Here is a 24,497-nt window from a genome sequence, read left to right on the forward strand (position 1 = left end):
TTACTAAATAATCAGAATGTACCACAGAAAAACTTTTTGTTAAATGAATTTGTTAAATGAATCATAAAGATATATATATATATATATATATATATATATATATATATATATATATTACTATTTTACATGTACAATACGAATTTACGAATTTGTTAAATGTTCTGGACGACCTGTGCCTTCTTCAGAGTCGGGAATAAAACTTAAATAAATAAAATAAAAATTCAAACTAGCACTAAAACTAACCTATATAGGCTGAGAAGGAAGCAGTATTAACATATTGAAATTATCGAGTGTAAAATGGAGCAATTAAAAAACTCATCTGTTCTGAATGAGTCATGACGGAACTGAGAGAGAGAAAGAGAGAGAGAGAGAGAGAGAGAGAGAGAGAGAGAGAGAGAGAGGAGTTCCTAAGTAATTTATATTTCGTTTTAAAATTGATTGTGGTCATCAACGTGCGTGTAAGTGTAAGTAAGTGCGTACATGCATGTGTGCGTGTATGTGCGTCTGTGTTTGTGTGTTTACATGTATGTGTGTGTGTGCTTGCGCGTGTGTGTTTAATTCTTAACATTTAAACAGAAAATTTCAGAAAATTCCTCTGTTCCCGCGTTGTTCCTCCTACGAATGGAGTTTCCGCTGATATGACATCACATCCTGGTCGTCTCAAGCGGATTCAAGGAAGGAGAGAACAGTATACACGAAAGACATCTTCATAACACGCACACGGTAAGTTATCTTATATCATAATTAATACCAAGTTAACATACGAATTTAATGTGCTTTCTCCAGGTATTAAAAATTAACGATGTACACATAATACATACAGTCTTCTGTAAGTGTCTATAACGGTTGCGGACGCTCATCCGTTAACAGTGATGGGTCACAATTGATGTCACGGTGTCATACAGTGTCGTCTACGCTCAGTCTCGTATCAAGAACACAGTCTGTCCACGTATTTATGGTTATATTATGTAGTGCACAATGTGATTACTTGCATGTTAAGCGAAGGAATAAAGATATCAGGTTATTTATTTATTTTTGGTTGATCCAAAGACCTCTAAAACATTTTATTTTCTTGCTATTCCGAATATCTCGATCGATGATAAAATTCTCATGATATAAGTAATTGTCCCCCCCCCCCCACCTCCAAAATAACATTGGGAATATCAAACAAAAAATTGAAAAAGAAAGATTATCATTATTACACAATTGTCTTCATGAATATAATTAGAATTGATAAAAAGAAATAAGGACGAAGAGATGGACTGCTCATCAAAAACGAAGGATTACGGAAACAAAACTCAGGTTTGATTAATTAATATAAAAACAAATGCATATATTTCCTGTTAACAGACGTTACCGATCGTCCAGAGTAGTAGGTCACAACGATACACAATGATTTCCGTGAGGACAGAGAGGCAACTGTCATCCTTTGAGTACTCTGATCGGATGTTGTTAAGTATAAAACTGTCGATCACCACGCTTTCTCACACATTCACCTCTTACAGGACTAGTGGTTTACATACATATAGAGCCTACGCTTTCCGTAAAGGACGAATAGTAAATTACAGAGACTATGTCTTTTGTGTGACAGTTTATAAAATAATACTAGTTCTCAAATTTGGTGTAGGAATTTTTTCTTACAAAATTGTGATTTACTATTTCAATGACAGAAAAAATAAGGTTTATAAACCTTTTTTTTATTTTTATTTTTTTTTTATCAATATTTGTGTTAGAAAACTTATCCAGAGGTTTTGGATGAAGCAAAATTACATTGTTGTCTTCCCGTACAAGAACTTATTTCAGTAGAACCGAAATCTTTATTTTGAGAAAATCTTAAACTTAATCTTAATTTTATCAATGACTATGGTTAAAGTTACATACAAAACTATCACATTAGCACATTTTTACAACAAAATAAAATTTTCAGATTGAGAGCTGTTATGACTTTAAGATAGGATGCGTTGGGATGCTAGACAACATGTTGACTGTTTCTTCTTCTAGGTCTCCATTTCAATCGTGGATTTGCTAGTTCCCCTCTCAGTGATACCTTCGATTAATATAATAATGACAATTTCATTTTAAAAATACCACCGATTCTTTGTTAGCGCCAATTAATGAAATCATTGTTGTAAACTTGAGGATATGAGGAAGACCCTTTTCATTTAGATTTCAAAATGGGCTTAAAGTTGGACACGAATTTAGCTTTTAAAAATTCAAATTATATTTTCCCGGTTTTATTGTTTACAATGCTTAATTAACTGAAGTATTTCTAATCGTCAACCAAAATTTGAATGTCAGTTGTTGAGTTACAAGTGATACACAGCACTATGTAAACAAAACTCGTGCCATGTTTTATTTAGATATAGATGACTCAATAGAAAATATCATGTTTAAAGCAAAATGAGATGTGACAAACATTAGAAACTTTTTAATTGTGTTCAGAATAAACTTGCAATTTGAAAAATCTGCTTTAAACGAGTCTTGTTTACATAAGAAAGAATTGTGAGCTCTGCATCTCCAATGTACCTCGACATCTGACATTCAAATTTTTGCTGATCATTAGAAATACCTTATTGAAACATTTTGAACATAAAAATTGGAAAAAATAATATTTGAAAATTTTCATCTTAAATCTCGTGGATTTTAGACACTTATACATGGACACCATGGCCCTTTAAATTCAAGATAATGCCTCAGTAGAAACATATAGTTATGATCGTGAATACATGTATAAGTGTCTAAAATCCACGAGATTGTCTCAAATTTGATTAAATGTTAGGCTTCAGAAAATGATATACATGTGTAATTTCAATTTTATCTCTACCTATACAGTAATGTTTACACGCTAAAAAGAGGTGATATATACATGTATGGTGCATCTTCGTTACGACCACCTGAAAAAAAAAAATGGAGAATTTGTTATATTATGTTAATAAAGATCACAAGGAAGTATACAGTACTGCTTTCAAGTTAGCTTTGTATGAGTACTGTTGATGAATCGTTTCCCAAAAGAAAAATATGATGAAGGGGTTGTGATTTCTGCTATTATATTTGGCGCCACCATTACAAATTGTGAACATGGTAGTTATTTTTGCAATATAATGTCTATGTTTGTACCCTTTCCATATATTTGCATGTGTGCTCTTTATTTTCTGAATCAATATACATTGTATGCTTCATATTTGTCAATTCTTTAACTCCTAAAATGAGAGAACTTGGAATTTTTATCAACTTTGCGACCCTCCCGTGCACCTGAAACATAATTTATGTTAAAACCGATGTTGAGTTACATTTTGGTCCATGGCGACTTCTCCAAATCAAATACCTGTACATGCATGACCTTTGTTCTCCGTCATAAATTGTTTGGAATGCATTATCATATTCAGTTATTTACAACTACCCATATCCTGTATTCTAAAAGAATTAATTTTAACTTTTAAGTAATTACTGAGACGTAAATAAAATGTAAGTAAAGTGTCAATTCATTAAGATGGGTAGGTTTCTGTTACTAGAGATAGGCGTGTACATATGTAATATACTAGCATGCTGTATTCAGTAACATGATTTTGAACAGTGTAATGTGATACTGTAAGTACATGTCTTTGTATTCTACACATTTCCTTTACTTTACACTTGTAAGCTGTCTTGGTTACTGGGAATACAAGCATAGGCGTAGCTTGGGTTCGAATATTACCAAGGCAGGGGGTCTGGGGGACTGTGCCCCCCAGAAGCTATCGACATTTTAACAACGTAAAAAGGTGTTGTTTTTTTTTTTACCGAGGCAGCTGCCTTGGTTGTCTCAATGGAAGCTACGCCACTAACAAGATCAACAGTCTGGTACAATAAATTTATTACCAGACTGTTAACAGGCACTGTCCCTTGGTGCTCCCTGTAATCAGGTCAACATAATGTGTTTTTATTCTCTCATATAATGCTATTATTCTCTTTTATATAAGTATTCACACGACACTATCATTATCTGCTATCCCAGAAACTGATGTGTGAAGCAGTTGGGTTATTTTATTTATCATTATGTTGATTTAAATCTTGTCTGCAATCAGTATTTCATATATAATTATATATATATGTGCAGTGCAGAGGTGTGAACTCTGTCAGTATTACCGGTAGTACTTCTAAATGATTGTTATTTATTGCCTGTTAACATGTACATGCCCCCCGAGGGCCCTTGATTGGTGAATAAACTATATATATATATATATATATATATATATATATATATATATATATATGTGTATAATTATTGAACATATAAATTGTTTGAAATACACATCCTATTTCGCATCTTAATGATTACCAAACACAATCCACACATAACGAAAATAACACGGAAACCTCAAAACGCTTGTAAATTTCAAAAACAAATTTCAATTTTTGAAAATACACGAGGGCATGAAGTGGGACGTTTTCCGCCCGCATACCTCACTGAGGTAGTGCGTTAGTTCTTTATGAAAGTATGCCGGCAAGTGCTCTGTAATACAGGTGATAACCTTTTGTATAATTCATTTTTTATAATTACATTCTACTTTCATTTCTGTCGGAATTCCCAGCTGTTCAAATAGTCGCACTATATTTGTCAAGATTCATACGCGCATTGTTTACATCTGCATCGCATTCACAAGGAAATAGCTATCGTTACAAATGAGTCATGTGGGGATTCGGGTTATAATACGTAACCCCTTGCATGTCGTAAGAGGCGACTAAATGGGACGATCCTTCGGATGAGATCGCAAAAACCGAGGTCCCGTGTCACAGCAGGTGTGGCACGATAAAGATCCCTCCCTGCCGAAAGGCCACAAGCGCCGAACATAGGCCCAAATTATGCAGCCCTTCACTGGCAATAGTGACGTCTCCATATGAGGGGAAAATTCTCCAAAAGGACGTTAAACAATATACAATCAATCAATCAATACAATTGGTAAAGATATCGAAGGCAAAAACATTGGAAATGTAAATATTGGATGTCAATTAGCCATACTGTCCTAAGCCTTCGTGGTTTAATGTATAATGTAGGTTTCTACTAAGAAACTACCTAGACACTGTAACATAGTAGAATCAACAGCGCGTGGATAATGACGTGGATAGAGCAGTGTTCAGAGCGCGTGACTAGAGGGCCCCGGGCTCAATTCTTGGTCCACTTAAACGGTATATTTTCTCTTTTCCTAGCAGATGCTTTGATAGAATAAAGATGCATTATTCTATGAAAACTTTGAACATCATCTCTCTAAACCACAGTTTCCTTTCTAATGAAGCCACGTTTCGGGAAATTCATTAGATAAAGAGGATACGTATGGCGTAGATGTATTTTTGCCTACATTGCAGGGCGTGTAATGTATGATATCGAAACCTGGCATTGAATGGAAATTATTTCATGAGGCTATTTACGTGCTATTTTATGTCTTCGGGTTTTATGCTAAAAATTTAGACGCTCAAAACTCTTATCAATTAAAACTATAAAGCGGTATATATGGTAAATCCACCCAAATAATGTTTTGTGTGCTGGATAATGTGAGTACGTGCAACATTTATTCAATCAAGCAAACTAGTCAGGGCTATGACAAGAAATGAACCAAATTATACCTCCATAAATGGACTTCAATTTCAGTCAAAATTTTCTTATTTGAAACGGAGAGTACACATACAAAGTATGGAGAATATTGATGTATCAAATTCTGTCTCTCGGTATTACCCAGGAGCACTCTCTGTGTACAATATGCATACACCCACAACAAAAAGACTTTTTTAACATTTCCTTGTTTATTGTTTTGAGAAAATGTTTGCCTAAACAGATCAATAAAATTCAGATTTTGTCATGTTTTTTGCCTACGGTTGACTTTGTGTGTGGTTTAAAATGTACGAATGCGGAAGTGTGCATGGCCTCATATAGATATTGAAGTCATATACTTCAGGGAAACAAATGCTAGCATTTTAACACTTATGCATTACTTTTTATAAAAAGAGACTTGAGGAAGGTCCTTTTCGCACACGCTGAAAGGTACAGTAAGTGTTATACATATATTTGGCTTTTCGGTTTTTGAAATGCTTAATATTGTATTTGTGTTGATTTTAATGGTAGTGCAGATGGCCTTGTTTTGCTCATTGTCGTCCATATGATGCTGATACCGTGATTTTTTGTTCCATCATTTAATTTAACTACACAGAGATTTCAAAATTGCCGTTATCTGAGGTATCATTCTACCCCCTCAACTTCATATGTATGTTTCGAAATTTGTATTCTTATCGGGAGTGCCATAAATGATTAAACGGGATTGGAAGTTCCAGGCTGTATATGACCAATCAGTAACAAAATCAGTTGACTCCAGGCTGAATCTGACCAATCAGTCACGAGATCACTTGTCCCCAGGTTATATCTGACCAATCAGTAATGAGATCAGGCCTCAAGACCATAAACTGAGAATAGACCTAAGTCTAAATTTCAAATCCAGCTAACTTTTGTAATAATTTTCATAAACAAATACAATTTTCAGTATGTGTTTGCATTTGAATATTTTAAAAACCTGCACTTTTTAAAAACATTTGTGCTAGATAAATCTTAAGATACAAGTAATAATTTTTTTGCTTAAGTCTATTCTCAGTTTATGGTCTTGAGGCCAGTTGTCCCCAACTGTATCTGACAAATCACTAACGAGATCAGTTGCCCCAGGTTGTAAATAAGATCAGTTGTCCCTAAGCTGTATATGACCAATCAGTGATAAGACCAGTTGTCCCTAAGCTGTATATGACCAATCAATAAGATCAGTTTTCTCAGGCTGTATATGACCAATTAATAAGATCAGTTGCCCCAGGCTGTATATGACCAATCAAGTTAAATTTGCTTCTGTTGAGGATTGAACCGAAGTCCCAACCCGACACCTGTCACGGCAGTCCAATGCCCTACCGACTTAACAATTAGAACTAGTAGATGGATACATTAGCAGACAAGCACAATATCAAAGAGAGGAAGTACCTTTCAGAATCATTAGGCTGGGTTTTTGTTGTTGTTGGTTTTTTTGTATTTTTGTTGTTTTTTCTTCTAGATCTCGAAAATTCGTTTCGTCTGTAGTAGATAGTAACATGTAAGAGAATATCATGCTATTGAAGGCTAAAATCAAGAAAAATATTAACAAATGACAAGCTTCTATTGTATCAAGGTTAAGGTTGATACATGACTGAATGCCAACAAAGTTTTCATCTACCTTGGCAATGTCATCTTTTGTCCGAAGACTAAGGCATATGTTAAACCCTAAAAATATGGCATATGTCAAGTCCGCAAATTATGGTATATGATCGCCTTGACATATGACTTTTACATCACAAACAACATTATACAGTGTATACACAAAAAAACATTATACACACACAAACAACATTATACAGTGTATACACACACAACATTATACAGTACATACACAAACAACATTATACAGTACATACACAAACAACATTATACAGTGTATACACAAACAACATTATACAGTGTACACACACAACATTATACAGTACATACACAAACAACATTATACAGTGTATACACAAACAACATTATACAGTGTACACACACAACATTATACAGTACATACACAAACAACATTATACAGTGTATACACAAACAACATTATACAGTACATACACAAACAACATTATACAGTGTATACACAAACAACATTATACAGTACATACACAAACAACATTATACAGTGTATACACAAACAACATTATACAGTGTATACACAAACAACATTATACAGTGTATACACAAACAACATTATACAGTGTACACACACAACATTATACAGTACATACACAAACAACATTATACAGTGTATACACAAACAACATTATACAGTGTATACACAAACAACATTATACAGTGTACACACACAACATTATACAGTACATACACAAACAACATTATACAGTGTATACACAAACAACATTATACAGTGTATACACAAACAACATTATACAGTGTATACACAAACAACATTATACAGTGTATACAGAAACAACATTATACAGTGTATACACAAACAACATTATACAGTGTACACACACAACATTATACAGTACATACACAAACAACATTATACAGTGTATACACAAACAACATTATACAGTACATACACAAACAACATTATACAGTGTATACACAAACAACATTATACAGTACATACACAAACAACATTATACAGTGTATACACAAACAACATTATACAGTACATACACAAACAACATTATACAGTGTATACACAAACAACATTATACAGTGTATACACAAACAACATTATACAGTGTGCACACACAACATTATACAGTACATACACAAACAACATTATACAGTGTACACTCAAACAACATTATACAGTGTATACACAAACAACATTATACAATACACACACAAACAACATTATACAGTGTATACACAAACAACATTATACAGTGTATACACAAACAACATTATACAGTGTATACACAAACAACATTATACAGTGTACACACACAACATTATACAGTACATACACAAACAACATTATACAGTGTATACACAAACAACATTATACAGTGTATACACAAACAACATTATACAGTGTATACACAAACAACATTATACAGTACATACACAAACAACATTATACAGTGTATACACAAACAACATTATACAGTGTATACACAAACAACATTATACAGTGTATACACAAACAACATTATACAATACACACACAAACAACATTATACAGTGTATACACAAAGAACATTATACAGTGTATACACAAACAACATTATACAGTACATACACAAACAACATTATACAGTGTATACACAAACAACATTATACAGTGTATACACAAACAACATTATACAGTGTATACACAAACAACATTATACAATACACACACAAACAACATTATACAGTGTATACACAAACAACATTATACAGTGTATACACAAACAACATTATACAGTACATACACAAACAACATTATACAGTACATACACAAACAACATTATACAGTGTATATACAAACAACATTATACAGTGTATATACAAACAACATTATTTAGTGTATACACAAACAACATTATACAGTACATACACAAACAACATTATACAGTGTATACACAAACAACATTATACAGTGTATATACAAACAACATTGTACAGTACATACACAAAGAACATTATACAGTACATACACAAACAACATTATACAGTGTATACACAAACAACATTATACAGTGTATACACACACAACATTATACAATACATACACAAACAACATTATACAGTACATACACAAACAACATTATACAGTGTATACACAAACAACATTATACAGTACATACACAAACAACATTATACAGTGTATATACACACACCATTATACAGTGTATACACAAACAACGTTATACAGTGTATACACAAAAAAACATTATACACACACAAACAACATTATACAGTGTATACACAAACAACATTATACAGTGTATAACAAAAAACATTATACAGTGTACACACAAACAACATTATACAATGTATACACACACAACATTATACAGTGTATACACAAACAACATTATACAGTGTATACACAAACAGCATTATACAGTACATACACAAACAACATTATATAGTACATACACAAACAACATTATACAGTACATACACAAACAACATTATACAGTGTATACACAAACAACATTATACAGTGTATACACAAACAACATTATACAGTGCATACACAAACAACATTATTTAGTGTATACACAAACAACATTATACAGTGTACACTTAAACAGCATTATACAGTGTACACACAAACAACATTATACAGTGTATACACAGACAACATTATACAGTACATACACACACAACATTATACAGTGTATACACAAACAACATTATACAGTGTATACACAAACAACATTATACATCTAACGTGATATCACACTAGATTTTAAGTACGTACATGTGCATGTATCCTAACCAATGGATTAACTCTATGCTGAAAATATATGAAGAAATTGAAGTTGTATGATTAGGATATTCAAATAAAATTCTGGTATTGGTAAAGACTTGTCATCTTAGAATATTGTAGAATATGTATTTCAATACTCTCCTACCATTCATCAAACATCTTAGAACATTGTAGAATATGTATTCTAATACTCTCCTACCATTAATCAAACATCTTAGAACATTGTAGAATATGTATCTTAATACTCTCCTACCATTAATTAAACATCTTAGAACATTGTAGAATATGTATCTTAATACTCTCCTACCATTAATTAAACACGGATGAATACTATTGTAACTGTGGTTTCTCCCAATACGGAGATAGCTAAGATTAGGAAGAAAACTTCTCCCCCACTTCATGATATCAAGCTATCGGCCTGGCTTCCTAGTTTACAAATAGAAAGGCAAAGAACTTCCTCTATGATAAATTCTTCTATTTGTTTTAATTTTGTTTTGCAGATTTAGAAAGTACAAGATATATGGCCACTGAAGACCGTAAGTACAGCTTAAATCGTAAAACATATCTAAAATATAACGTTATTGTACAGCGTAGGCCGTAAAAGATATCTAAAATATAACGTTATTGTACAGCTCAGATTGTAAAACAGATCTAAAATATAACGTTATTGTACAGCTCAGATTGTAAAACATATCTAAAATATAACGTTATTGTATAGCTCAGATTGTAAAACATATGTAAAATATAACATTATTGGACAGCTTAGGCCGTAATACATATCTGAAATATAACGTTATTGTACAGCATAGGCCGTAAAACATATCTGAAATATAACGTTATTGGACAGCTCAGACCGTGAAACAGATCTAAAATATAACGTTATTGTACAGCATAGGCCGTAAAACATATCTAAAATATAACGTTATTGGACAGCTCAGATTGTAAAACATATCTAAAATATAACGTCATGGGACAGCTCAGATTGTAAAACATATCTAAAATATAACGCTATTGGAGTTTACATACAGTTTCGTATATTCACGTGTTCTACTAAGAGTTATAAAAATATTCACATTTTAACTCTGTCATGATTAGTGGTCTTGTGTCAGCGCTGAAATAAAAAACTCCTCTAAAGAATGTAGACATAGACTATTCTTGTCGTTTACATTTGATGTTGATATAGATCACTTTCCAAGAAGGCAAGGGTAAACAAACAAAACAGCAGGCTAAGTTTAAGTGTATTATGTGCCTTTTACATTTAGGAAATATACAGTGTTGCAAAGACAGAAACTGCACATGTTTGGCAATTGATTGTAAATATCACTTTCCTAAAATTTCGTCTCTAAATTAGGGTGCAATTCATGATGAGCTGTCAAATATATTAAAATATAACTAAATTTGTCGTGCAATATTTCTTAATACAATGAATTCACATTTATTGTATGGCATTGTTGACTAGAGAAATGTTTGATGCTGATCAGTATGATTAATTCCAGGGTTTGAAGTAGCCGCCTCGGATTTACGTGGTTACAGTGTTCGAGGATTTCTAGATAAAAAGAGACCAAGTAAGTGAGATAAAGACGTGTTCAACACCACACCGTCAAGTTATATAACCACGGTTAGTGTCCAACACCATACCGTCAAGTTATATAACCACGGTTAGTGTCCAACACCACACCGTCAAGTTATATAACCACGGTTAGTGTCCAACACCACACCGTCAAGTTATATAACCACGGTTAGTGTCCAACACCATACCGTCAAGTTATATAACCACGGTTAATGTCCAACACCATACCGTCAAGTTATATAACCACGGTTAGTGTCCAACACCATACCGTCAAATTATATAACCACGGTTAGTGTCCAACACCATACCGTCAAGTTATATAACCACGGTTAGTGTCCAACACCATACCGTCAAGTTATATAACCACGGTTAATGTCCAACACCACACCGTCAAGTTATATAACCACGGTTAGTGTCCAACACCACACCGTCAAGTTATATAACCACGGTTAATGTCCAACACCACACCGTCAAGTTATATAACCACGGTTAGTGTTCAACACCATACCGTCAAGTTATATAACCACGGTTAGTGTCCAACACCACACCGTCAAGTTATATAACCACGGTTAGTGTCCAACACCACACCGTCAAGTTATATAACCACGGTTAATGTCCAACACCACACCGTCAAGTTATATAACCACGGTTAGTGTTCAACACCATACCGTCAAGTTATATAACCACGGTTAGTGTCCAACACCACACCGTCAAGTTATATAACCACGGTTAGTGTCCAACACCATACCGTCAAGTTATATAACCACGGTTAGTGTCCAACACCATACCGTCAAGTTATATAACCACGGTTAATGTTCAACACCATACCGTCAAGTTATATAACCTCGGTTAGTGTCCAACACCATACCGTCAAGTTATATAACCACGGTTAGTGTCCAACACCATACCGTCAAGTTATATAACCACGGTTAATGTCCAACACCATACCGTCAAGTTATATAACCACGGTTAGTGTTGCGGAGTACCGCTAAGGTTTGGGTTAGGGTTACAAGTAGATTAGGGTTACAGCTAGGTTAAGGTTGCGGAGTACAACTAGGGTTTAGGTTAAAGTTACAGCTAGGTTAGGGTAACAGCTAGGTTAGGGTTACGGAGTACAACTAGGGTTTGGGTTAGGGTTACAGCTAAATTAGGGTAACAGCTAGAATAGGGTAACAGCTAGGTTAGGGTTGTGGAGTACAGCTAGGGTTTGGGTTAGGATTACAACTAGGTTAGGGTTACGGGGTACAGCTATGGTTTGGGTTAGAATTACAGCTAGGTTAGGGTTGCGGAGTACAGCTAGGGTTTGGGTTAGGGTTACAATTATGTTAGAGTTACGGGGTACAGCTAGGGTTTGGGTTAGAATTACAGCTAGGTTAGGGTTACAGGGTAAAGTTAGGGTTTGGGTTAGAGTGACAGTTAGGTTAGGGTTACAGCTACATTTGTAGGTTAGGGTAACAGCTAGGTTGGGGTTACAGCTAGGTTAGGATTTCAGCTAGGTTAGGGTTACGGAGTACAACTAGGGCTAAGGTTGGAGCTAGGGTTAGGGTTGCTCATTGGGTTAGATCTCTGTGATGTCCACAATTAGTCTATGAGAAATGGGCTAGAATAGGTTCTCAGTACCCCTTGCTTGTCGTAAAAGACGACTAAATGGAGTGGTCCTTCGGATGAGACCGCAAAACCCGAGCCCCTGTGTCACAATGTTTCCTCTTTCAGACAACATCTGTCTGGTCTGTATATCTTCCCTGTGATACTGAAAAGAATATCATCAAATATTTGAAGTAATGTTTTAATGGAATGTGATGTGCATTACATTATATTTTCTACGAGTAATGCATTACATTACCATTACTTGTATTCTAAGGTCAGGCGATAGACAATGATTAAGTGTGAAGGAAGTATGATTAAGTGTGAAGAATGTAAGTTAAGGAAGTATATGAATGAAATTGGGAGATGACCACTAGAAATGTTATTGTAGTGTCAATGGTGGTTTTTAATGTCTGTATTTGTTGTCAATTATGAATATTAATAGAGAGATAAATAGATTTTTTTTGTGGTGATAGCTGTGCACGTTCTATGGCTGTTGAAATTGTAGATTACCCTTTAAGATATATAAGTTATTTGGCAGTTGTGGATGACAGAGAGAAATGATGGTTTAGGATTGTGGGTTAACCATTCAGATGTATAGGCTGACAAAGATTGTGGAGTAGACATTCAGATGTATAGGCTGACAGAGATTGTGGGTTAACCATTCAGATGTTTAGACTGACAGAGATTGTGGAGTAACCATTCAGATGTATAGGCTATGACTGACAGAGATTGTGGAGGGGCCATTCAGATGTATAGGCTGACATAGATTGTGGAGTAACCATTCAGATGTATAGGCTGACATAGATTGTGGAGGGGCCATTCAGATGCATAGGCTGACAGAGATTGTGGAGTAACCATTCAGATGTATAGGTTGACAGAGATTGTGGAGTAACCATTCAGATGTATAGGTTAACAGATATTGTAGAGTAACCATTCAGATGTATAGGTTGACAGATATTGTAGAGTAATCATTCAGATGTATAGGTTGACAGATATTGTGGAGAAACTACCGTACTCTTTAGTAGTTGTAGATGAGTAATATGTACAGTGCTTGGGATGTATGAGTTAACCGTTAGGTGGATGTGTCAGTTAACCGTTAGGTGGATGCGTGAGTTGACCGTTAGGTGGATGTGTCAGTTAACCGTTAGGTGGATGTGTGAGTTGACTGTTAGGTGGATGTGTCAGTTAACCGTTAGGTGGATGTGTGAGTTGACCGTTAGGTGGATGTGTGAGTTAACTATTAGGTGGATGTGTGAGTTAACCATTAGGTGGATGTGTGAGTTAACCATTAGGTGGATGTGTGAGTTAACCAATAGGTGGATGTGTGAGTTAACCATTAGGTGGATGTGTCAGTTAACCATTAGGTGGATGTGTCAGTTAACCATTAGGTGGATGTGTCAGTTAACTATTAGGTGGATGTGTCAGTTAACTATTAGGTGGATGTGTCAGTTAACCATTAGGTGGATGTGTCAGTTAACCAATAGGTGGATGTGTCAGTTAACTATTAGGTGGATGTGTCAGTTAACTATTAGGTGGATGTGTCAGTTAACCATTAGGTGGATGTGTCAGTTAACCAATAGGTGGATGTGTCAGTTAACTATTAGGTGGATGTGTCAGTTAACCATTAGGTGGATGTGTCAGTTAACCATTAGGTGGATGTGTCAGTTAACTATTAGGTGGATGTGTCAGTTAACCATTAGGTGGATGTGTCAGTTAACCATTAGGTGGATGTGTCAGTTAACCGTTAGGTGGATGTGTCAGTTAACCATTAGGTGGATGTGTGAGTTGACCATTAGGTGGATGTGTCAGTTAACCGTTAGGTGGATGTGTCAGTTAACCATTAGGTGAATGTGTCAGTTAACCATTAGGTCATGAAATAGATTCGATGGCGAAGAGTGTATAAATGTTCTATTTTGGGATGTATAGTTAGCAATACAGTGGCGGATTTAGAATGGATCAATGGGTTCCAGACCCCTCTTTTCAAATTTGTAACCAAAGAAAAACAGAATATTAGTAGAACAACAGCAAAGGGTTTGACATTATACGTACATTCAAGTGCATGAAGATAAACAAAAAAGATAAATAAAATTATTCATTTTATAGTGTATAGAGTATACATATCGCCCATAAAAGTAGCCTTAAAAGCCTCAAACCCTGAAAACTCCACACGCCCGGCCTTTTGCCCCCCCCCCCCCCTTTAAAAAGTTATATCCTGGATCCACCACTGCAATATGTATATTCTACATGTATGACGCAAAGCTCGGGATGTGTTGTATTTGAAAATTACATGTATTTGTCAATAATTCAAGCTAACATTTTAAATTATATCGAAAAAAGCCTTTTTATTTGATTTTTGCTTGGTTTGCATATCTTTCACTGGAACATTTTCTGTTTTATACTTCATGTAGTAATCGGTATAAAACAGATTGTAAGGTAAAGCACAAACACACAACACTGATAAATAGCAAGAACAAAATAAAACGAGAAGTTTACAAAATGAACAATCAAATATCGTGTAATGAAAATTTACATCCTCTATCTTAACAATGAAATCAAAACTCAGACTTCAGCACAATCAACTGTGACGTTTCACCTGTGTTGTAGGTAAGAAGTTATTGTTAAATGGTAGGTAAGAAGTTATTGTCTGTTAAATTATAGGTAAGATGTTATTGTCTGTTAAATTGTAGGTAAGAAGTTACTGTCTGTTAAATACCAGCGCCGATGGTGCGTACTTCACGATTCCACTTTGTATTATTTTGATGATCCCAAGGACAGAAGACAAAAGGGGGCTTTCTCTCTGATAGGCAAGTAATACAATCAAACAAGCGTTAAGATGCATTAGGGAAAAAAAAGGGGGGGGGGTTAGATTTTATATATATTGTATATGATGATAAAATCAAGTATATCATTTGTAAATGTTTCTAATATGCATGTATATGCAAACACATTTTTAAAACTTGTTATAATTGCATCTTATATTCTAGTAATTAAATATTACAGGCTACAGATTTTGGCATGGAGGATCCGAAAACTCATTTTCATTGGTGGCAAAAGGGAAAAGAACATATGATGTAAGAACGATAACTCCTACACTTTATTCATCAATGCATCCTTTTCTGTGTTATGTAATATTTCATAATGATTTTTTGTTATAATTGTTTCTCTTTTCTTTAGTTCATATGTCCAACAATAGAAGATTTTGAAAAATGGAAAGCGGCAATTTTAGCAGTTACAGAAAATGTTCGTAAGTATTATTCTAACTTCTCCCTTACGGATATTACATAAGACCATTCCATGTCAACCCACAGTCATGATGTGCAGTTATGTTAATGCTTTGTTATGTTTAATATATGAATGACTGCAGTACATGTATATACATTTTCAAGTGGCTAATCCGATTGCAATATAGTTTGATAAAATAAACAGACAAATAAAAGGGCAATGGTATCAACATATCATATGTAATATTTGCAATATAACTTAAAGATAATAGCAAGATAATATCAGATACTGTAGAAGTGGTTATTTACGCATGGGGGTATTTACACTAATTGCGCGGTCACGTAATCAGCACGTAAATTTCCCTCACGCGTATAGCTATCAAAATATTTGATATGATATATATCATATTCAGTTGGACGTGGAAAAATGCATTTGCTTTTGTTTATATTTCTGTATAATTACAATAATTTGTAAACTATTTACTTGACAGCTTCCGGTCACGAAGTGTATATAAACAAAAATTCGTTATCTAAAAGTCATTCTACTTCTTCGCCCTCTACATCTAAAAAGATAACCCGGAAACCATCATTCACACGTGAGAGTTCAGACGACAGCACGGACACAAATGATACCATACCGTCACGCCCCCCTCCGGTAAAACGATTCCCTCAGAGACCCCCAGCTCCCCCTATGCCAATGTCAGGTAAAGTGTTATCAGTAAACCACTAGGATGTCATGCTTGTGATCAGTAAAACACTAGACTGTCATGCTTGTTATCAGTAAAACACTAGGGTGTCATACTTGTGATCTGTAAAACACTAGACTGTCATGCTTGTGATCAGTAAAACACTAGACTGTCATACTTGTGATCAGTAAAACACTAGGGTGTCATGCTTGTGATCAGTAAAACACTAGTGTGTCATGCTTGTGATCAGTAAAACACTAGACTGTCATGCTTGTGATCAGTAAAACACTAGACTGTCATGCTTGTTATCAGTAAAACACTAGGGTGTCATACTTGTGATCTGTAAAACACTAGACTGTCATGCTTGTGATCAGTAAAACACTAGACTGTCATACTTGTGATCAGTAAAACACTAGGGTGTCATGCTTGTTATCAGTAAAATACTAGGGTGTCATGCTTGTGATCAGTAAAACACTAGGGTATCATGCTTGTGATCAGTAAAACACTAGGATGTCATATTTGTTATCAGTAAAACATTAGGATGTCATGCTTGTTATCAGTAAAACACTAGAGTTTCATGCTTGTTATCAGTAAAACACTAGACTGTCATGCTTGTGATCAGTAAAACACTAGAGTTTCATGCTTGTGATCAGTAAAACACTAGACTGTCATGCTTGTGATCAGTAAAACACTAGGGTGTCATGCTTGTGATCAGTAAAACACTAGGGTGTCATGCTTGTGATCAGTAAAACACTAGGGTGTCATGCTTGTTATCAGTAAAACACTAGTGTGTCATGCTTGTGATCAGTAAAACACTAGACTGTCATGCTTGTGATCAGTAAAACACTAGACTGTCATGCTTGTTATCAGTAAAACACTAGACTGTCATGCTTGTTATCAGTAAAACACTAGAATGTCATGCTTGTGATCAGTAAAGCACTAGAGTGTCATGCTTGTTATCAGTGAAACACTAGACTGTCATGCTTGTGATCAGTAAAACACTAGACTGTCATGCTTGTGATCAGTAAAACACTAGACTGTCATGCTTGTGATCAGTAAAACACTAGACTGTCATGCTTGTGATCAATAAAACACTAGGATGTCATGCTTGTTATCAGTAAAACACTAGACTGTCATGCTTGTGATCAGTAAAACACTAGACTGTCATGCTTGTTATCAGTAAAACACTAGGGTGTCATGCTTGTTATTAGTAAAGCACTAGACTGTCATGCTTGTTATCAGTAAAACACTAGGGTGTCATGCTTGTGATCAGTAAAACACTAGTGTGTCATGCTTGTGATCAGTAAAACACTAGACTGTCATGCTTGTTATCAGTAAAATACTAGACTGTCATGCTTGTTATCAGTAAAACACTAGAATGTCATGCTTGTGATCAGTAAAACACTAGACTGTCATGCTTGTTATCAGTAAAACACTATGGTGTCATGCTTGTTATCAGTAAAACACTAGACTGTCATGCTTGTGATTAGTAAAACACTAGACTGTCATGCTTGTTATCAGTAAAACACTAGTGTGTCATGCTTGTTATCAGTAAAACACTAGACTGTCATGCTTGTGATTAGTAAAACACTAGACTGTCATGCTTGTTATCAGTAAAACACTAGGGTGTCATACTTGTTATCAGTAAAACACTAGTGTGTCATGCTTGTTATCAGTAAAACACTAGACTGTCATGCTTGTGATCAGTAAAATACTAGACTATCATGCTTGTGATCAGTAAAACACTAGTGTGTCATGCTTGTTATTAGTAAAGCACTAGACTGTCATGCTTGTTATCAGTAAAACACTAGGGTGTCATGCTTGTGATCAGTAAAACACTAGTGTGTCATGCTTGTGATCAGTAAAACACTAGACTGTCATGCTTGTTATCAGTAAAACACTAGACTGTCATGCTTGTTATTAGTAAAGCACTAGACTGTCATGCTTGTTATCAGTAAAACACTAGGGTGTCATGCTTGTGATCAGTAAAACACTAGACTGTCATGCTTGTGATCAGTAAAACACTAGACTGTCATGCTTGTGATCAGTAAAACACTAGGGTGTCATGCTTGTGATCAGTAAAACACTAGGGTGTCATGCTTGTTATCAGTAAAACACTAGACTGTCATGCTTGTGATCAGTAAAGCACTAGACTGTCATGCTTGTTATCAGTAAAACACTAGGGTATCATGCTTGTGATCAGTAAAACACTAGGATGTCATGCTTGTGATCAGTAAAACACTAGGATGTCTTGCTTGTTATCAATAAAACACTAGGGTGTCATGCTTGTTATCAGTAAAACACTAGAGTGTCATGCTTGTTATCAGTAAAACACTAGGGCGTCATACTTGTTATCAGTGAAACACTAGGCTGTCATTCTCGACATTTTGGTGTTAGGAAGCATTGTGGCTTATTCTGGTGTCATTTTTGCAGGGACTAAGCCACCAATGAAAAAGATACAGTCGGATCCATCATTACAGCAATATGCCACAGTCAACAAGTTAAACAAGTCAAACGTTTATAGAACCAACACTACAATTCCTGCATCAGAACGTTAGTCTTCACATTTCTGCAGTTACACTTACATTCATTTAGAGGCTCTTATTTTGACATGAACGTGTTGTTATTAAAAAAATCTCCTGCATGGTTAAAATTTCCTCTTATAGTGCAAAATGGGTCGAAAGGTGTTGTCCCCGAAAATCCACCATACATTTTCTTTTTCATCGAGCAATTCATATTAGATTAAATATATAATATTCCATTTATAAGGATTTTCTTTCTATGCTCAACAAATATAGTTTAGTCACTTCATTGACACCGAGTAATAGTTGATAAAATGTCAAATGCACGTAATTTTCGTTAAACATCATTAAAATTAACGGTGAGAGGTGAACGTAGGCAACCTTGAATTGCTGGACCGTATCTGTTTGGTTAACCGTGAACATGTGTGATAACACAAATGCAGTCTCCCTCCTCAACACGTAGATTGTCGGTTTAGTTTGTGTCTCTACTATCTCTTCTTGCAAAAGAAATGTTCAACCATTTTCACCAAAAAACTTGTTAACATTGATTTTATTGACTTCAACAATTTGAAATCCCTTTATCATTCCATCGTTTCTTTTTACTATTATTCGTATCCCTTACCCACAATTATGTGGGTGCGATTTCTCGTTGATAAGCATATCTCATTTGTCTATATTTTGGTATGTATAATAAAAGATTAATCTATTGATTATTATGTTTAGCTGTCAATGACCTTGACGATTACGATGTGGTCGACCATAACCACCGACACAGCGATATCAGTAAGTTACTTTACCTTAAAATTATAAATAGTAATTAGAATTTCTGTGAAGACAATTCATAAACAGACGAGCTTTTTGAAGGTTCTGCTTCGGACGATGAGATTTATGACCATGCCGGCGAACCACCAGAACCGGTATACTCTTCTATTAGGCAACAGAGCACACAATCCGTCTCCTCGACAGGTACTCGAAAAGTAACGCATTAACGTATATATTGGTCATAAGAAGCATGGCTTGTCGACAGGTACTCGACGTATCCATAAGTAGCTGCATTGACGTATTTATCGGTCCTATTGAGCTTGTATCTGTTGCTGTAGTTGCTTTCTTATCCTACTTGTTGCTACGCTTGATACATACAGCTGTACATGTATATTGTCTGGTGCAGAACAGACTATTTCATGGCTCCATGTAACACTCGCTATTTCAAAATCAAAATGTAGAGGTTTTGGTATTTTTATCAGCCTTTGTAGTTTGATTTTAGTGCTAGTTTGCATTTGATTTTATCTAATTAGTTATCATTTCTATATGTTTACATTCACAAAATCTTTTCTTTCATATATTTCTTTTGAAATTGGCGCATTGGTTTCATTTGCTATAATGAATACATGTTCGTTGCAAACTAGTTCGATCCGGCTTTTTATTATCACTTATATATATTCTATAAGGAATATATATTATATAAGGAAGTTCGTTCGAATTTAACAACAAGGAATTTACGGTAAATTCAGATATGACGTGCTCCACCAAAAATTTAATTTATGTTATAACATGTGCTGGCTGTGGAAAACATCATATCGGTGAAACTGGAACTACTCTGCGAACTCGTATACGAGTTCATAAACAACACATTTCAGCACCCGAATACAGAAAAATTAAAGTTAGTGAACATATAGATGTGTGTGGCCACGGACAATTCAGTGTATTTCCGTTTTATAAACTGTATACAGAAAATACTATTTCCCGACGAGAAAAAGAAAGACACTTTATTAAGACTTTAAAACCGGCTCTCAATAGCTTACTGTAAAATATGTTTACTGTTATTATCTATGACGTCATAATATGCTTAACGTAAAATCCTTTTCCCTTCATTCGTTTATGACGTCGTTATGTACGTGAAATGTTAGGACGCCTTTATGACGTCAAACCATTTCAAAACTATTTTAAAATGTAACGCCTGAGGATTATAAAATGAAAGCGCTTGCGTTCAATTTTTAACTTTGTGTACTGTTTATTCTATTTCTTTTAATATTTTATACCGGACACTGTGATTTTTTTTAAAAACACAATTTGGATATATATATATATATATATATATATATATATATATATATATATTAAAAGAAATAGAACAAACAGTACACAAAGTTAAAATTTTAACGCAACCGCTTTCATTTTATAATCCTCAGGCGTTACATTTTAAAATAGTTTTGATTTCAAAACTATATATATATATATATATATATATATATATATATATATATATACACGATTTGTTTTCCAGATTCCGACGAAGATTATGCTCATATAAATCCCCGAAATTCGGACGACTACGCCAGCACCAAGGAAATTCAACTGCTCCGAAAGCGAACTTCGTCTGGTTATGATCACCCTTATGCAGTTGCAAATTTGAAGAAATATGATGATTCTCAAAGTTCTGGTAAAAAAAAGCAACCCTTTACGTATATAACAGCTATCATTATAGTGATTTAGGTATTTTACCTAATTACCGAAATCATTTATTACCACTGCAATTAGATGCTTTGTATCTTGAAGCTGAAGGCATTTCCCTGTTTGCTAATATCAATTCACATCATATTTGTTTAGATGAAGAATCTTATCTTACAAGTGCGGATTTACATGGCCAAAACCATTCTAGTCAAACTCCCACGAGAAAGATGGATTCCAGCATTGCGTCACTGTTGGGCTTAAATATCAAAGATAAAAAGGAATTAAATTCAAGTGATTCGGACTTGGATGATTATGTTGAATTCATTGGTGAAGGTCTAGCAAAGCCCCCAAAGGCTTCTTCCTCTCCAAGAAAGGACCGACCATCAAGGAAGAAGTGCCACCAGGAGGACGCTATCTTGAACAGTGTTCCTGAAGACCCATACATGGAATTTGTTGGTGAAGAAAAGTTATATGATGATGAGGAAGAAGATGAGGATGAGGAGGCTGTGCATTCAGAGGAGACTTCGGTGACAGAGAATGATGTTGTGCAAAACGAAAACACAAAGAACAACACAAAACAGAAGAAAGCTTTGTCGATCCAACACTCGCTGCAGCTGGAATTAAACAGCAAACTTGTTCAACGATTAAACAATTCTGAGGAAAGCACACCACCAGATCCAGACAAAGGCGATGATGAACCTTTGTATCAAAACTTTTTGGAAATAAACACACTAGAGACACGGAGTCTCCCACGTGACATTAAAATGCCGTCATCTTCAAGCAGTCAGTCGCACAAACGGAAGCAGTCCAGTTTTGAATCCAACAGCGACAGCTCAAGCGAAGGGGAGTGTCTTCCTCTGCCAGAAGGCGTGTCTCAGTCCCAATGATCTTACGATCGATTTCAAAACAACTTGTGAATTTCTACCTTGTAAATCTTCCCTGAAAAGAAAAGCAATAGGGGAAAAATAGTCCATCCCAATAATTAAGAAAGATTACAGCATGTTCTTGGGTTAATAGCAATAGATAAAACAGTCATTTGTAAATTGCTAGATTGCTGTTTTCAATGACAATACTGATGACGTATTCTGATGTGAATGGATTGTGGTAAAATGATTAAATTATTACAAATTGTTTTGAAAATGATATTTTTATTTCACTCCACGCGTCACGTCGACGGCGTTCATCCCGCCATGTTTTGTCAAAACTGAAACTTATTTCTTAAATATTTATACATGTATATGAGTCATCAATTCATCGTTTTGAATACAATCTTTGAGTTATGCTTAAGCTGCGCTGTCTCTGTCTCTGATATTCTGTTAGTGATCACTTATTCTTTTGCAACTCGGAGAGCGTTGAAAAAATAGACTAGAGTTATCTCTCCTGACGCAGTATCTAAGGCCACATATTACCTTAATTAAAAGGTGTGGTCATGAACCGGTATGCCATTTTATAAGATTGCAGAGAAGATAAAGTTTCCTTTGAAGCATTGTGTTATAAATGAGCCAAAGGACGACAAATTCAATGAATTAAAAAAACATGATATACACCATGCCCGTGTTATTTGTCATTCATCGATTTCTCACACCGTTAGGATCATCTTTCACAATGCATTTGTTGAACTGTGTACTATTATTTACAATAAATACAAACGACAAGTGTAATGATCATTTATCAGTTGTATAAGAAAACCAAGGCAGTAGATAGTACAGACTTGTGAATGGGATAGTACTTTTGTCAGAAAAGTTATGTGGAAACAAGGTAGGAATATATCGTCACACTGTGATTAAGCTTAATGACGAAGGTGAAAATAACGAACAGTGATATCATTAATCTTATAAACAATGCACACTTTCGAACAGATCAAACAAGGACTCCTATTTACACCACAGGTAGGTGTTCAGGAGGAGTAAAGCACCCCCTGTTGACCGGTCACACCCGCCGTGGCCCCTTTTGTCTTGATCAGATGAATGGAGTTACAGTAATCTATCTGTAGCCAAAATCAGAATGACCTGACAAATCATGTGGAACTTTGTACATCATACCGAACCCGCATTCTGGACTTTATACACTTGTTTGAATACGTGAAATGATAGAGGTGTTCCGCAAAATTGGAATACGATTTGTATTCAAAAGAAAATGACGTTTATCCTGCCCAGTCACATGACCTAACAATATTTTATACAACTTAAAGTATGGTGTATAATCATAATTAAAGAATTCAACAGTTTAACTTCATTGAAAAAATCAGGTGGTTTTACCCAATAAGCATGCTGTCTCGTTGTTTACTGTTCTAACATTACAAGAATCGTTTAATCCATTTATTACAATGTCTTGGCTTTCGGAATACAATGAAGTTTGAAAAATAGATTTTCAGTTAAGAACCTATTTTACATATTCTTAATTTGTTTGTTTTACAGGTAACCGAAACGCTAGACTCATTTGCAACACCGCCGATGCCTCTGTTA

General features: G+C 34.9%; 1 protein-coding gene across 8 annotated transcripts; it reads left to right on the forward strand.

Moving 5' to 3' along the window:
• Positions 1 to 489: 489 nt before the first annotated feature.
• LOC125646283 (dentin sialophosphoprotein-like) lies at positions 490 to 23,164 on the forward strand. Of its 8 annotated transcripts, none has more exons than XM_048872510.2 (12): positions 490 to 723; positions 10,496 to 10,531; positions 11,492 to 11,560; positions 15,840 to 15,956; positions 16,153 to 16,223; positions 16,327 to 16,396; positions 16,865 to 17,077; positions 19,493 to 19,612; positions 20,305 to 20,364; positions 20,446 to 20,547; positions 21,866 to 22,021; positions 22,189 to 23,164. In XM_048872510.2, the coding sequence occupies exons 2-12, from the start codon at positions 10,516 to 10,518 to the stop codon at positions 22,917 to 22,919; spliced, it is 1,725 nt and encodes a 574-aa protein (XP_048728467.2). In that variant the 5' UTR covers positions 490 to 723; positions 10,496 to 10,515; the 3' UTR covers positions 22,920 to 23,164. The 8 variants fall into 8 exon arrangements, with proteins under 8 accessions (XP_048728467.2, XP_048728469.2, XP_048728470.2 ...); XM_048872511.2 differs by lacking the exon at positions 490 to 723 and adding an exon at positions 5,865 to 6,013; XM_056141395.1 differs by lacking the exon at positions 490 to 723 and adding an exon at positions 5,970 to 6,018.
• The last annotated feature ends 1,333 nt before the right edge of the window (positions 23,165 to 24,497 follow it).

Source organism: Ostrea edulis, chromosome 6 (assembly GCF_947568905.1).
Source record: "Ostrea edulis chromosome 6, xbOstEdul1.1, whole genome shotgun sequence".
In the NCBI taxonomy this organism is placed as follows: Eukaryota; Metazoa; Mollusca; class Bivalvia; order Ostreida; family Ostreidae; genus Ostrea; species Ostrea edulis.